We start from the raw sequence: 16543 nt of genomic DNA on the forward strand, positions 1-16543 counted from the left end.
CTAATAAAAATTACGTTTTTTTTTTGTTATGTAACTTTGTGTTGTGTTGGTGAATATTGTGTTGTCTTCTGTTTGTCTTTTGTTTGTTACATTATGTTTATGTGATATTGGGTACAGTATATTACTTACCAGCACAAAATTAGGTTGTATTTTGATGTTGACCACATTAAAGCATAATTTGTTTAATCAATATTTAATTTATTCCAAGTTTACAACATAATATAATATAACAATACAGATAAATTTCGATCAGGATTGAGTACAAATCCCGATAAAAAACATTTCAACATCTCAATTTGGTAATATCAAATACATGTTTAATTTAGAAAAACATCTGTAATTACAGCTAGTACATTAATTATACCTGCATTTGATTCCTTATATTTATATACGAGAAGATAATAGTCAAAAGTTTGTTTGGCTGAAAACCCTATAAGAATATATATATGGCATATAAAACATACAAAGAACAGTGCAAGAACTTTACAAACACAATGTTACACCCATACGTTCATAAATAAATCTAAATGTAAATAGGTAAGAACTAGCACGTAAAAATTAATATAGATAGTGCCTAAGACAATGTACTTTTTGCATATAAAGACAGCATTGGTAGTTTCACATGTATACAATAGATTAATAAACTGTCATTAATTGTCATGCCTTACCTAATATGAAATCGAAATGCAATGTAAACAGTCTTTATTCATGGTACATCTTTGTGATAAAAAGAATATTAAGTTCGTGTTAGTTTCATATTACTGAATTTATCGAACTCGTTCGATAATAATATTATATGCTCGTCAGTGGCTCGTATAATATGATTTTATTCAACTTGTTCAATAAATTCAGTATTAAACATACACTCATCGAATATCCTCTATTCATGTTATATGATACAAATCCATAATATTCTAATCTTCTGAATAGTATATATAAAAAAACAAAGGTTAATATCAAATATTAATACAAATTTACAGCAACAAATGGTATATTTCTAAGCTTCAGAGCATCTCCCAAATACAATTAATTAACACGTACTATGTTAAAGTTTTTGTAAAATAAAGCTCTATTCGATTAATTAAATCTAATTTACTAGTTTTGTAAATTAATAACTGATTCTTTGTTGTACAACACATAAAATAAGTCAACATTTCCAACACACTTTCAACACACTTTCAAACCCAGTGTACATAAGTCTTTTAATGATGAACACCAGTTTACTCTTTTTGGAAAATTCTCTTAAACATATAAAAATTCATTATTTATTTCATATGAATGTAGAATTGTGACCAAAACTAGATAACATTGAAAAGGTACATTTTAAAATACAGAACTACAATGAGGAACTAGCATGTAAAGCATCTTTAAGAGGAGCTGACCATGTCAATGTTTTAGATTAAATGCCAACATTTCCAACTACGCTTGAATAAACATGCCCAAATGTTAAAAATTCACTAGTTAAAATATCACAAAAGAGTTTGTTTCTTTGGTGTTGAAGCCGTTTAACACATGTTGTCATATATCTTGTAGATCGGTCCATCTCATCGGGATCACACTCTTTTCCAGATTTTTCCTGGTTAACTAAAATATTAATACATGTAGTATAATAACTAATTTCATAATAATTGTTTAAACTTTGCACCATCGGTTATCATAACAATCAATCGTGTACTGCTTTTTTACCTCTTAGCCATACAAACTTGTTGCCAAATAAAGTAAATGTGTTTCACAAAATTCGTATCTTATTTATAAGTTTCATTGATGAAGTAAGCAAAAGTACATATACTCATATTATATAGCATCTTTATCATCTTCCCCTTTTTTGGATGTTCTTTCGAATCCTTTGAATGATGAGATGACAAAGTAATTTCTCTCGTTTTTATCTTTCATTGTCTAATTTAACGTTCACCGATATGCTACACCTTTGACTTTTTCATGCATGATAAGTTAATCTTCTGTTTTTTAATGTTATGTTTGATTTACACAAATAATAAATTTTGTAATAAATAGACAAGTGGTGCTTGTTATAGTCTTATCTGTTGAATCACAAGGCTTATCAGCAGATAATTAACACAGCATCAGACATACTTGATTTTCACTTTGGTCATGTTCATGTAGCGGTGCGGAAAATTAGTGGTTGTGTAATTATCATATATTCGTAAACAACTTCTTTCTGGCAACTAATAATGAAAGTTGTCAAGGCAATGCTGCCAAAAGATCACATAGTTACACTGCTCTATGTCATGTTTCTCTAGGTTCGAGAATATAAAGTTTTTTCTTGATTTGACTGCAACTGCTTTGATTCAAATTTTTCAAAAAGTGATGTAAAATAATCAGACGTGCATCTTTCCGGTGATACCGCCTTTGCTTCTGATAGAGCTTCAAGGACTTCAGAGTCAATTTCTGCTTTTGCTGAGAAATAAGCAATGACACGCAAAGAATCCGATAGAACGTTTTTCCCCACTTCAACGTCCTCTCCTAGTTCCATCTGTTTATGGAGAATTTCTTTTAATTGCCGAGCTATTTCCTTCATTTGCTGAACTTTATTCGTGAAGTTTTCATTTGAACTGTCACTACTATCGAAATACAAACATCTAACAAAAATAGATGAGCTGATGTAAATGTTGCCGTTCGCCTCAATTTCTCCACGAAGCCCAAGAATGCCTTCTAAGACTGGCAGCGATGAGGGGAAATAAACGGACACTTTATCAACATCGTTCTGAGAGCATGCAATATCGACATATGTTTTGAATTCCTCACTTTGCTTTCTACAAAACAAGAGATAGTCTCCAATGACAGACAGGTCGTCCTCAGTTTCTTTTAAGGCGGTTTGGAAAAATACTTCTGCTTTGTTCCTGTAAATTCGACTCAAATTTTTTTCTTTAGCTGCATTTGATTTAACATGATATAGATGGCCTATTTTCCCGTATATTTTAACTGGTAAAGCTTTGTTCTGTACCACATTTGCTTGTGTTGAACGGTGAATCCATGTTTCAAGACATTCGAGGGCAAGGTCTATCTTTTTTGTGGAAGAAAACTCTATACCACATGCTGAGAGTATTCCGAGGTTGATATGGGGTTGAACCAGTTCATCTATTACGCTCAAAATAAACTTGACTGATGTTGCTACCATGCACAGACGTGTGTAGTATACAACAAACTGAAATGCCTGGTTAGTATTAAGTTCTGGTGTACTTAGCAGATCAACAATATCTGATTCAAGCTCTTTTATATCTGAACAGTTATCTGATGTCTGTGCGGTCTTTAATAGTTGCAGATACTTCTGTACCAGTTTCTTGTTACCATTGCAAAGTTTTGTATACACTACTATGGCTGTAACAAAATTGAATGTGGCAGTGGCTGAAGAATAAATCTTTGACTTACATAGTGCTCCTGATGCCTCTAACAAGTTCTCTGCTTCGTTTTGCAAACTGCTTTCAGTTTCCTCGAGGTAGAGGAAAGTTCCATACACCAGCTGTTTCTGTGTACCATCTAAAGAGACATCCTTTCTCATATTACAAAATGTTTCAACAATTTCAAGATTGGATCTATCATGCTTAAGCCGAAGCACGGTTGCCATTGTAACCTCAATTTGAGACGGAGACACATCAAGAAGAATTGTAATTTCATTTAATCTTGACAGCAAAATTTTGCTGTGTTTTCCATCCTCAACAAGATGCATCGATGTAGAAACCTTTTGCCATGTGTTTAGAATGATGTCGTTTCTATTTTCAGTCTGTTTTGCCCATTCCCAGATGAGATAACAACACGTTTTTGTTGCTGACGCGTGTCTTTCATTTCCAAGAAAGCAGAAAACGCTCGCCAAGAGATATGAAACGTCCAAATCTTTAACTGATTCAAAAATATCCCGGAGAACCTTCGTGAATATGGGCAAGTAATCTGACGAATGTTCTACTTGATCGACAGAGTACAGTATCGCCATTTGGACGAATGGTAACCCATACACATCGTAACCCAGTGATGAATGCTTTGCAAGAAGATGCGTCAGCTGAAGGCACTGAATGATCTCTTCTTCTTTTGTCGGGTGTAAATTATTTAGAGCTGGAATATATGGTGTCAACATCTCAATGAATGCTGAATGAGGCATATAGGACGATAGAATATATTCTGAAATGATTTCTAGGAAATTGCTCTGAATCCGTCGAAAGAGCATAGAGTCAGCATCTGATCCACTTTCCAAAGAAGCTGCTATACATTGGACAGAAAATGGATAAGTTTTTGCCATTTCTAATGAAGAACAAAGGGTCATAAAGCTTGGCAAAATAGATTCGACTTTTTGTTTCACATCTTTGACCATATCTGATGCAATATGACCAATCATATTATTCGTTGGTATGAAATAATTTTGTATCTTGTGTTCTTCAAAACTTTGCGCTACGAATACAAGAAACTCCTCAAGGTTGATCTCCAACTCTTTGGACTTAAATTCTTCTTCAGATTTCAGCTCGCAATGCCAGAGAAACATCGTTTTCAGTTGATATGTTGAGAGCAAGTTTTCTTTGATATGAAGACCCTTTACAAGCAACTTAGATAGGATGTATACCATTTTGACATTTAGTGGAATACTTCTAAATAGAATACCCTCTTGTCGTGCAAAAGAAAACCGCCATTCATGTGTATCATCTGCATTTGCTGCATGAGATTTGGCGACAATGTAACATGGTATAAATGAGCATTCCTCCACAAGCTTAACACTGGGCCAACCGGATGGACGAAATCTAGTTACCCATTGGAGGGACTCAGTTGGCCAACTTTCACACTGTACAGCAATGGCGTGATCGTATTCAAATTCATGTGCAAGAAGTTGCTCCTGTTTAGAGCTGCGAATAACTGGACCATAATTCAGTGCTGATGTGATTTTCAATAAGTCGCTTGTTGCTTCACTCTTTATCAATTTTGTGTAACCTGGATATGATCCTTGTGATAAATTTATCACAACGGTCGATTTATCGTCTGAACTACTTCTAGGCAAATGGTCTTGCTGTTGCTCAGACGTTTTTTTAGATTCCGTCTCGTTGTTGTCATTTCCGTTCTTTCTTTGGTATTCTGCTTTGTATTCTTTTAAGACATCCATCCGGTCCGTATCGGAAAAGTCTCCCAAAGTAGCACACCCGACACCCTCCGCCATACTTCCTGTATAAAAGCCAACACAGGGTTGGTCTGCTGTCATTAAGTCCAAACCTTCATGATTTTTCAATAAATCTGAAACTCGAAAGCTCATTGCACAAGCATCAAATAAGTTAAGCAGGAGCATCCGTATCCATTGATTTCTTGGAATGGGCAATTCGACTTTTCTATCTCGGTCATCAGTTCGTTTGGTATGTAAATTACGCAATACATGTGACGTCATTAAGGTCATAATATTATTAACCTTTGACAGCTCCTCCTCACTCAGTTGGAGAGTCTTGGAGTCCCTAATCCTACCTTTTACATCTGACATAGACATTGTAAGTTTGTCCTCCCAAGACACCTGAAAAAAGAAATCCATGAATAATATAAGTATATACAGGAATTATAGACCCTGAACTTTATAAAAACAACAATGATACACTTCATTCCAAATAAAAGTCGTTGCTTCTTTGTATCACCGTAAAAAAGTGTGCTCATGTAAGTGTTTTCTCTGAAAACATTTAAGTGTACAAAAACTGAAGTCATGATTTTAAAAGTCGAGAATAAAAAGAAGAATTGTTTAGAAAACGAATTACCTTTTAAATTTGATAACAATTACTCGTAGTAATATCAATGGTACTATAATTAGAACTAGATTCTATATGTCCTAGATATTGATATACATGTATTTCTTAAAATTTATACACAAAAATGATATGTCCTCCTTTTCCCGATTCATGTACATTTTTATAAGTTTTTATAAGGTAAGCACAACAACCCATCCTTATTTTAACGTTGAGAACAATGTGTGACTTACTGAACTTTAACCTGCAACAAGTACCGCCCCTTCACAGGTTTAACGATTACCTAAAATGCATTTAAGTACATGTATTTAACTTTTATCTAAGTAATATAAGATAAGCCTAATGATCCATGTACGGCAATCCAGGATTTTTTTTCTATGTTAATCTACTTAATATTGACTGTCAAGTGTAATTTTTGAGAATTTTTATTTAAATCTAAAAATAACTTAGTGGGAATTATTATAAAGAATGGTACTTTCGTTATGAAACTGATAAAAATAAATAAATAAATAAACATACAAACACCCCTATCGAGTCTTATTTCTCAAGTGTATTTAAACTGCACCTTGTCTTGCGATCTTTTACAATTAAATGTGTACCGTCTTGCGATTATAAGAACGTGTAGCATATACGAGTTTCAACTTGAACCTTTCTTGCGATAACAGGAAGTAGACTTGTTTCTATACTGTGAATACATTCTTACAAAATAATGACAAAATCCAAACAAAACAGTTACTTTTTCAGATGGATGGCATGGTTTGCATAGACCTTATTTTGACTCAAAATGACTAAAATTTAATCTTGTAAAAAGTATAAATGGGACATATAAATTCGATGAAATCGACCAAGGTTTCCTTAATTATCACATAACATAGTTTTTGATCCAAATTACCTATATTGTAACCTGACATAAGAAGGACTAACTTGAAGCATGGTTAAAATATGTTGAACAGTCACTTCTGTGTATATTTTCTTTGGTAAGAAAAAAAAAGAATAAAAGAATTATATGGAAAATGAGGAAAATGCTTTATAAATAACATTTGGAATGTTAACAAGTTTGTTGTTCTTCATTTGACCTTGTGAACAGTTTTAAATCCATAATGGTCCATCATCGGTGTAATTTGAGTTTTATTTTGATACATGTCAAGAAACAACGCTCTTGTCACAATAAAACTAAATAGATACGGATATATATTTAGGGTACGTATGTGTGTATGAAGTCTAAGTTAAATAAGGGTCAAACCCCCAATTATTTAGGCACAAAAAGCATCTTTATGAACCCCGGACATGACACCAGTCATGATTTTGAAGCACAATGTAGCCATGCAATTTCCACGGAGTATAAGTTAATTATAGAAATTTTCGGCCAAATAGAAGGTCACCGTACGGTGCATGAGAACCTAAATGTTCAGTAATCTAGGGCAAACTGAAAGGGAGGCAGCCCTAAAAAGGGATGTTGGTGCCATGCAAAAGGCATGCCTTTCAAGCCATCACTTTCGTGCTAGGGTTTAATGCTCTTGTTCCATTCCTCGTCGCCCCACTTCAGCCTTAAGCTTAAGCCTGCGTCACATAACACTCCGATCTGGTTTACGATCGGGGTACCGGTGTTTGAACGGGTTGAAAATGCCAAATTTTAACAGTCTCCGGCCGGTGACCCTCCGGCCGGTGTCAAGTCAACGTTGGGGCACCGTACGGAGTTATTTTCTTGCGGCATCCGGTACATCGCTAGCTCACTGTAGCAAACACGGTGAAATACCCTCCGATACCTGGCTGGACACCTTTTGATATCGGTTGCATGTCGATGAAAATTTTCACCTCCTTAGCGCGAAATAATCCTCCAGTTTCCGAGCAGTAACCGAGAGGGCTCCAACGGTGACTTGTCAGGTTACCGACCATAACCCGGATGGACACAATACGTTGCACGTATGGTTTTAAAGTTCCTGGTAAAGGTCACTTTCGTTATACAGAAATTATCAGTTCCTTGCGAAAGAAAAGCATATTATTACTGTTTAACTGCTTGACAGACTGTCCAGAGAAACGATATTGTAACGGAACTGTCCTCATATATGTGTATATTTAAGTTGGCTTACTGCTTTAATCCTGATGGTAAATCATAAATACCACTGTCATTCTCTCATTAGCCAATCTACAGAGCTAAATCGGTTGAATCGCTAGACTTGTAATCTGGACATTGTGGGTTAGATTCCCGGGCTGACATATCTGAAGTTACTAGGGATACCTTAAATCGAAGTCCCGTGTATGAGTGCTTAAACACTTGGATAGGTAAACAAGCAAACGAAACTTATTTAGTTTTGTCTTGTGCACTGTCCTGTTTTTTGTTTGGTGTCCTGTTTTTTTTTGGTGTTTTTTTCTCTGAAATTGGGGCTTCTTGCTGTTTCTGTATCTGTATCTTGCGCTGTATTCTAAAATATAAAACGACCAATAGTCTTCTGGAGAACTAGCCTGTACGAGGAAGCAATGGCGAGTATAAAGAAACTCAATTAGACACACACTAGCACGCACGCAGGCACACACACGCACGCACGCACACACACACATTCTCTCATTCGAAATTCTGTGTGTATACCTTCTAAAACAGCAATCAAAGTAGGTGTGGAGGAGAAGTCAGAGAGGAGGAAGGGAAGCAAAATACCAGGAAAAGAGGGGTGTGAATAACGACCGGAAATGGGATAGCAAGCCATACGAATACCGGTATCGTCCGACACCCAACCGAATATATATTTTACCAGTATACTTTAAAGTCACCGTACGATGGTTGCAACCCGACCGTATTACAGAAGTTGAATATTTATCGCACGGTTAGTCTGCCGACTACCTTAAGAATATCGATCGGTGTCCAGAAAAAAGATATCAAGGGTTTTCACCGGGTTACCGGGCGAGCACCCTTCGGAAACCATCCGAGTGTCTACCTAACCACAGAGGGTGAATGACCACCCACTTGTTCTCGGTCATGATTGAAATGTTTCTCTCTCCGTTCTCAAATTATCGACTGTGTCCTATCGATTCCTCTTTATCGGACATCCCCCCTGGTCGATTCTGCTCTCTCCTCCTGGCTTTAATCAGGACACCGGCTGCTGTTCCGCAGGATACAATTTTCGGTTCTCTTTTACATCGTACGGGGGACTCCCGGGTTCTTCCAATTTTTTGCTGATGCCTTGGAATGTATGTATTCTATGTTTATGTGGTATGTGGGTCTATCCGGCCGTTTAGGCACAAAAACAGCTTTTGGTGTCGTGATATCACCAGTCTTGCCCTTAAAGGGTTAGAGAAGCACAAAGTGGTAATGATTTACCTTCATGCCATGGATATCCAAAAATGTTAATTTTGGGCCGAAAGTATGTCACTTTATAACGACGAGTGAGAACCTAAATGTACAGTATCCTGGGGCAATAGCCCATCAAAGGACTGTTTTTCAAGCCGTAACTCTCCATCTGTGCTAGGGTACGTGAGCTTTCCCCGTCATCCCTGTCTACTTTGTAGGGCCACTCGCCTCGTAAATAAATTTGTACATGTATAAATACTGACTGTATACAGCAATTATGATGTTTTTTAATGATGAAAATTTAAAAAAAAATGACCTACAATATTATATTTCTACCAAATATCTATAAAAAAATATTTTAAGTTTTGAACACGATCGAATATCAACTATTTAACTTGTTTTTTTTTTTTGTTTTTTTTTAAAATCTTCACATAAATAAAAATAGTGCCTTTTACCATCAAGTCACATTGGGACATAAGATTACGTCGCAGGTCTCAATAAAGCATTTCAGACATAGATACTATTTTGTGGTCATAAACATATACAGCAACATTGGAGGACTTGCGATTTTAAGTCCCATCAGCAACTTAAATCAGTCCATTAACTCAGATCAATGAGTCTTTCGATTAAAAATTTGGTCAAATTTTTCCGCATCTATTGACCAAAACTCTTTCTACACAAAGATGGAATGAAAAAAAAAAACGAATGAACGCTGCAAAAAAAAAACTGCCTTACCAGGCCAGTTTTGTCCAGGACTGTCCAGCACCTTCTGGTGACAATTAGGGCAAATCTAAGAAATTTAAGGGCTAAAATAAGGAATTTGAGGGTACTTAAAAGAGATTTTAGGGCTAAAATTTGGAATTTTATAACAAAACTATGTCCCAAAAACCGTGATATGGGCTTACCTCTGCAAATTTGACACGAAAGAAACAACTAATGCATTACAGTTTAATTATAGCAAAAATGTCTACCAGTGTTCCATAGTAATCAGGTTGGCTGCATCCTTAAGATATTACATCTCTATTAATCAGTCACAACCAAAAACAACCTGAACAAGAAATGTCGAACGACACATATGCCCCCATTTCAAGACCTTGACTCATACTATTGGTAATTTTATTATAGAAACATGCCATAAACATAGAAGTGTTTAGTTATAACCAATCAATATGTGAAATATGAAAACTTGGTAACTAATTGGCGTAACAAGAATAAGCGGAAACCATTTTAACATTCAACGTTATTTGTGACCTTGACCTCAATATCAATAGGGGTCATCTACTAGTGATGATCAATCAAAATGTGAAACACAAAGACTTGATATCAAGTAGTTTTGAAGATTATGAGTGGAAACCATTCTTACATTTAAGGTTCCTGTGACCTTGACCTAAAGAATCCAAAATTGTTTGTGGCCATCTACTAGTTACAACCAATCAATATGTGAAATATAAAGACGTAGTGATAAATAGTTTTCAAGATACATTGTAATGGGCGACCTTTGTGACCCCAACATCAATAGTGGTCATCAACTAGTTATGACCAACCATGCAGTATGTGAAATATGAAGACTTTGGATAAATAGTTTTCAAGATAAGGAGCGAATACCATTCTTACATTTAAGGCCCAAGTTTTCAAGATAATGAGCGGAAACTATTCTGACATTTTAGCCCCCTGTGACGTTTGGCCTAGTGACCCAAAAATACATACGGGTCATTAACTACATATGTCCAATCAATATGTGAAATATGACGACTGCAATAAATAGTTTTCAAAATAATGAGATTTAAGACCCCTATGACCTTGACCTCAAAATCAATAGGGGTTATCTACTATAGTTATGACCAATCAGTATGTGAAATATTAAGACTTTGCGATAGTTTTTAAGATACGGAACAAATACCATTCCGACATAATTATAAGGCCCTGGTGAAACTGACCTTTGATGACCTAGTGACGCAAAAATCAAATTGGGTCAACTTCTAGTTATGAACAATCAGTATGTGAAGTATAAAGACGTAAATTAAAAAAAAATGAGCATAAACCATTCTGACATTTAAGGCTTTTGTGACATTGACCTTTGCCCTAGTGACTCCAAAATCAATAGGGTCATGTACTAGTTATGACCAATCAGTATTTGAAATATTGAGACTGTGCGATAAATAGTTTTCAAGATAATGAGTGGAAACCATTCTGACATTTAAGGCCCATGTGACCTTGACCTTTGACCTAGTGATCCTAAAATCAATATAGGGGTCATCTTCTATTTATGACCAATTAGTATGTGAAATATGAAGACTTTGCAAAAAATAGTTTTTAAGATAATGAGTGGAAACTATTCTGACATTAAAGGCCTCTGTGACCTTGATCTTTGATGTAGTGACCCCAAAATCAAAAGGGGTCCCCTACTAGTTATAACCAATCAGTATGTGAAATATGACTGTGATAAAAAGTTTTTAAGATAATCGGCAGAAACCTTGGTGGTCTACAGAGGAACATTAGCAAAACAATACCCACTCTTTTTTGAAGGGGGGCATAATAAATGGATTCACTGGTCAACTGCCTTTAACTGCCCCTTCTGAATAGGAAGAGCTGAAAAACTACATTAAAACTTTACCAGAATAGTGTTAACTAGAATGAAACTATTTTCAAAGTTATAGGTATGTTTATAACAGAAGATAAAAAAAAAAGAAATAGGAATTTAAGTTATATAATTAGGGCATTTTCAGAAATTCCCTTAAAATTTTCTATTTTGTTTAGGAATTTAAAACAAACTTAAAAAATTGGATTTTTTTTTAAATTTAATATTTGGGACCCTGGACAGCCTGTGGTCAGCATAAATAACAAGACAATTAAATGTTAACAACAGTTTTATTCTCATTTAATAAACATGTCAGTATGAAAACACAAATGCACAAATATTGGAAAATAATTATTACCACAATTATTTCAGTTTAACTGAAGAACATTTTACTACAGAAGATACTATAAAAAAAACTCCATCATTTGATTCAAGATAAATACATTGTACACAAAATATGTTATGATAATATGTAATAATGATTCATATGTAATAATGATCCATGTGTAATAATGAGCAATGTGTAATAGTGAGAAATGAGTAAATATGAGCGATGTAAAATATAATGTGTAATTATGAGTCATGTGTAATTATAAGTAATGTGTAATAATGAGTAATGACTTGAAATGAGAGACATATGTTAAGTTTAAATAATGTGTAATAGCAAGACATTAAGAAAATATTGAGCAATAAGAATATTGAAGAGAAACATGTATATCCTTCACATACATGTAAAAATACAAAAAATGTATCTGGAACCATGATCAATAGAGCAATTCTCAGATTTAGAAAGAGCAAATACCTCAAACTATAGAGTCTCACAAACAGCACTATTGCAATGAACAATTGAAATAAGTTATACAAATACAATATTTGAAAGAAAAAAAAGATCGCCTTTAACCTGCTTAATTTCTTAAATGAACTTGTCCAGCTTCTATTTTAAGACCTCTCCATTATCAATATGAGGGATATCAAGATGAAAATATGAAGTAGGACAGGCAACAGTAAAGGGCTTGGCCAGACGTCATGGATGTTCAGTCTGGCCTGGCTCTATACTGGCGGCAAACGCCGATTACTTTAGATTCCAGCAGGTTAAGGATTTTAAATAATCGTTCCTACAGGGTGTTAGATCACATCGGGATGGTACTGTATACAAGGGAAGATAAGGTTATTCTTGTGACACACATGAGAGGATAGTATGTGATATTTATTTTATGACATGTCACGATTTGCTGGTGAGATGACTTTGCGAGTGATGATTTCTAATGTAGCTTATCATAACAATTTTAGACAAACGTGATAATTTGTAGTGTGATAATTTATTAATGTAACACATACTAGTACGACAAATTCTAGTGTGACATGATGCGACACATTCCATGATAATATTGTCGTATGTTACGATTCAAGTTCAGAATGTGACAATTTCACATGTATTTAATTTGACAAACTTTAATGTAAAGCATAAATATTATGAAAATTTGCAATGTAAAACAAAAACTGTCACAATCTTAACGGTGGCATATTAATGTGATACATGTATTTTCCGATTAGATATTTAACACTTTTTTTCAAACATGCATGCACTACCTTAGAATTATAATCAAACTTTACGAAAAAATGAAGAAAAAAATAGGCCATAGCTAAGCTGCACTAACTTCATGAAAATAAAAAAGAAATCCGTTAGGCAAGCTTTGCTTCTGAACCTAACCATGCCTTATAGCAGAATATTACACTGAGATCAGGTGTCCAAACAAATCATAAATAACTGCAAGGGAAACATATGACAACTCAAGTGCATAAAATATCCAAGTGTTTAATGTAATTACAATTCTGAAAATAATGAAGTTAAAACCTGATTTTATAAAGAGCCGTGACATGAGTGAAACACAAAATGATAAGAGACCAATAGATAACCCCTCTCCCCCTCAATCAGATTTTAGAATATTTATGTTTTCCAAGGGGATCCGGGGGGATACAGAAAAACTTTTACCATTACAACTTTGTAAATAACTAGTTTATTGTGAACCATTGTGAAGCTATAATTAGCCTTGAAAAACCCACATTTGTCATGCTCCACAAAACACCTATTTGACCAGACAATGATAGCTGCGTTCTTGTGTAATTTTATGAACGAAAAACTGAATATGTCTGTTTGTTCTAGCATGGAATCAATGATCATACATTATTCATAGAATCACATATATATGAACATATGAAATATAACGCAAAACAAGGAGTCAATATAAAAACAAAATGACAGAAAGAAAACATAAGTATTATGACAATGCGATTGTAGATATATGTTTTATATAATAAGAATACATCTTTTCTTAAGATAATGCCCAAAGTTCAAAAAAACATACTCCAAATATAATAAACATCATTTACCTGACTAAAATACATGTCGGAAATCAAATAAGGAGAATAAAAGAAACAATAAATAAACAAACTGAAAAAATGCCCCGTATCCACCGGAAGTACACCATGTCTGGTTCATACACACCTGTATACGCATACCATAATGCATTACACTCTTTACATAACATTTATCCCGAAAAAAAAAAAAAAAATAATTTGGTGAAAAAAGTAAACTTTCAAACAACCGTTATAGCACTTGCATTTGTATAGCAGACCTGCCCTGCTTTAACACAGTACACTTAAACCTGCTAGATTCGAAAGTGATAAGCCTTTGTGTCTGACTTTAAATTGGTTACAGAGAATTTTTAGCCGACAGTAATAAAAGGTCAGCCGACAGTAATAAAAAGTCAGCCGACAGTAAAGAGCCAGGTCTGACAGCACCAAGCCCGCAACATTTGCTGTTTTAGATGTTCTTTAGGGATTCTTATTTTCTCTTTTGGTTTTATACTGGCCCTTAGAGGCTGACCACTTTCATCAGTTCCAGCATAGGAAAAAAATTTCAAACGACCGAGTATAAAAACTTTTAAATAATTAAGCATATATATTATGTTTTTTTTACATAATATACAAGTTTTGCTATTACATGTATACAGTTCTTGTGAATCTGAAGTAGTAAAAATATCAAAATTTGTGATTTTTGATTTTCGTACCCATTACAACGATCTACATTTATTAAAAAGGTTTTTTATTTTATTAAAATTTATGAAAAAGGTTTTTAACTTTATTACACTTTAACAAAAAAAGTAGTTGATGAGTGTATTTGTCATTAAAAAAATAAAGAAAAGCTTTCAAAAAGTCAAATTAAATCTACACATCATATGAGCCGCGCCATGACAAAACCAACATGCGTTTGCGACCAGCATAGATCCAGACCAGCCTGCGCTCCTGCGCAGTCTTACTGGTCAGGATCCATGCTGTTCGCTATCAATTTCTCTACTTGTTATAGGGTTTGTATCCGCAGGCTGGTCTGGATCCATGCTGGTTGCAAACGCACTATGTTGGTTTTGTCATAGCGCAGCTCATATTTGTTTCATAAAATTAAAAAAATTGACAAATCTTATCATCTCACACAATTATTATTTGAGGTAATCTTAAAATGCAAAAAAAGGAGGTTTTTCATGCCCTTACAAAAATATTGCAACTAATTCTACGAAAATAAAGACTTTAAAAAAAAAGTAAAGTCAATTTTTCTTTAGTACAAAATGACAATTTGTTTCAAGCACTTTGCTTTAGAATTCAAGCACTAAAATAACAAACAAGAGAAAAAAAGATGCATACATCCCCAGCAATATACAAGTTAAACACACAATCAAAGCATCCGGTAGTCAAAAACATACAACCTTGAAGGACCTCCTCAGATACTTTTAAAGTGAAAATAAGAAAAAGAAAAATTAAAACATTTTACGTAATCATTTAATTGTGCAGTTTTCATTACATCAGGATACAGTAACACCTCTGCCGAGGAACCCTCCAACTACCTCTCTTTAATATCCTAAATCATTGTCTCAACAAGGGTATTGTGCAGAGGTTTAACTGTAAGCCTACACTTTTTTTAGTTCATATTTTCTATTGTGCTTACTTTAGAGAATTCTTTTTAGATATAACTTTATTTTCATAACTAAAAGAGTTTCAAACAGGAATGGCAAGATTAACACAAAATCTTTGAGACAATCTTTTCTAGGAAATGCAAATTAGATTTTTTTTTATATATTTTAAATAACAGACATATGAGGGGTATTCAGAAATATATATGTACTTAGGACTATGCTATGATAATATACAGAAACATGACAGCTATACAGTGTAAGCTGTTCACATCTATTTTGAGCATAAAACCAAATGAATTTTCAAAATTATAGATTCCTAGTCTTTTAAAGATTATAGATAGTATTCAAGACATTAACTTTATCACAATTTTAAATCAATTTAAGTAATAGGAAGATTGCATTTTCTGTGCTCTGTGAATAACACCTATAATCTGTAACAGTTACCTCAGTGTGTTTACAATTAACAAGCGCAGTAACAATTACCACAGTGTGATAACAATTTACAAGCACAGTAACAGTTACCTCAGTGTGATAACAATTTACAAGCGCAGTAAAAGTTACCTCAGTGTGATAACAATTTACAAGCACAGTAAAAGTTACCTCAGTGTGTTAACAATTTACAAGCGCAGTAAAAGTTACCTCAGTGTGTTTACAATTAACAAGCGCAGTAACAGTTACCTCAGTGTGTTTACAATTAACAAGCGCAGTAACAATTACCACAGTGTGATAACAATTTACAAGCACAGTAACAGCTACCTCAGTGTGTTTACAATTAACAAGCACAGTAACAGTTACCACAGTGTGATAACAATTTACAAGCGCAGTAAAAGTTACCTCAGTGTGTTTACAATTAACAAGCGCAGTAACAGTTACCTCAGTGTGTTTACAATTAACAAGCGCAGTAACAATTACCACAGTGTGATAACAATTTACAAGCACAGTAACAGTTACCTCAGTGTGATAACAATTTACAAGCACAGTAACAGTTACCTCAGTG

General features: G+C 34.2%; 2 protein-coding genes across 7 annotated transcripts in view; both read right to left on the bottom strand.

Moving 5' to 3' along the window:
• Nucleotides 1-41: 41 nt before the first annotated feature.
• On the bottom strand, nt 42-6390 carry LOC132740416 (uncharacterized). 4 transcript variants are annotated; one of them, XR_009627156.1, is made up of 3 exons: nt 5951-6189; nt 1790-5494; nt 42-1584 (listed from the first exon to the last, which is right to left on the bottom strand). XR_009627156.1 is itself a non-coding variant. In XM_060728312.1 (3 exons), exon 3 carries the CDS (start codon nt 5468-5470, stop codon nt 2255-2257), a length of 3216 nt encoding a protein of 1071 aa, XP_060584295.1. In that variant the 5' UTR covers nt 5471-5494; nt 5951-6000; nt 6237-6390; the 3' UTR covers nt 42-2254. The 4 variants fall into 4 exon arrangements, 3 of the variants coding, with proteins under 3 accessions (XP_060584295.1, XP_060584297.1, XP_060584296.1); XM_060728312.1 differs by adding an exon at nt 6237-6390 and having other exon boundaries at nt 42-5494; nt 5951-6000; XM_060728314.1 differs by lacking the exon at nt 5951-6189 and adding an exon at nt 6237-6390 and having other exon boundaries at nt 42-5494.
• Nucleotides 6391-11849: 5459 nt separating this feature from the next.
• LOC132740419 (uncharacterized) overlaps nt 11850-16543 on the bottom strand; it is a 127957-nt gene continuing 123263 nt past the window's right edge. For 2 of the 3 annotated variants that reach the window (XM_060728322.1, XM_060728323.1), the window contains one exon: nt 11850-16536. The gene's annotated coding sequence lies outside the window, so the exon portion shown is untranslated. The remainder of the gene's footprint in view (nt 16537-16543) is intronic. The other variant, XM_060728321.1, reaches the window with a different exon arrangement.

Source organism: Ruditapes philippinarum, unplaced genomic scaffold, assembly GCF_026571515.1.
Source record: "Ruditapes philippinarum isolate M1 unplaced genomic scaffold, ASM2657151v2 ctg1275_1_1_1_1, whole genome shotgun sequence".
NCBI lineage: Eukaryota > Metazoa > Mollusca > Bivalvia > Venerida > Veneridae > Ruditapes > Ruditapes philippinarum.

Coding starts and splice junctions, on each gene's coding strand:
- LOC132740416 (XM_060728314.1), bottom strand. CDS start 5,470: ATGTCTATGTCAGATGTAAAAGGTAGGATTAGGGACTCCAAGACTCTC.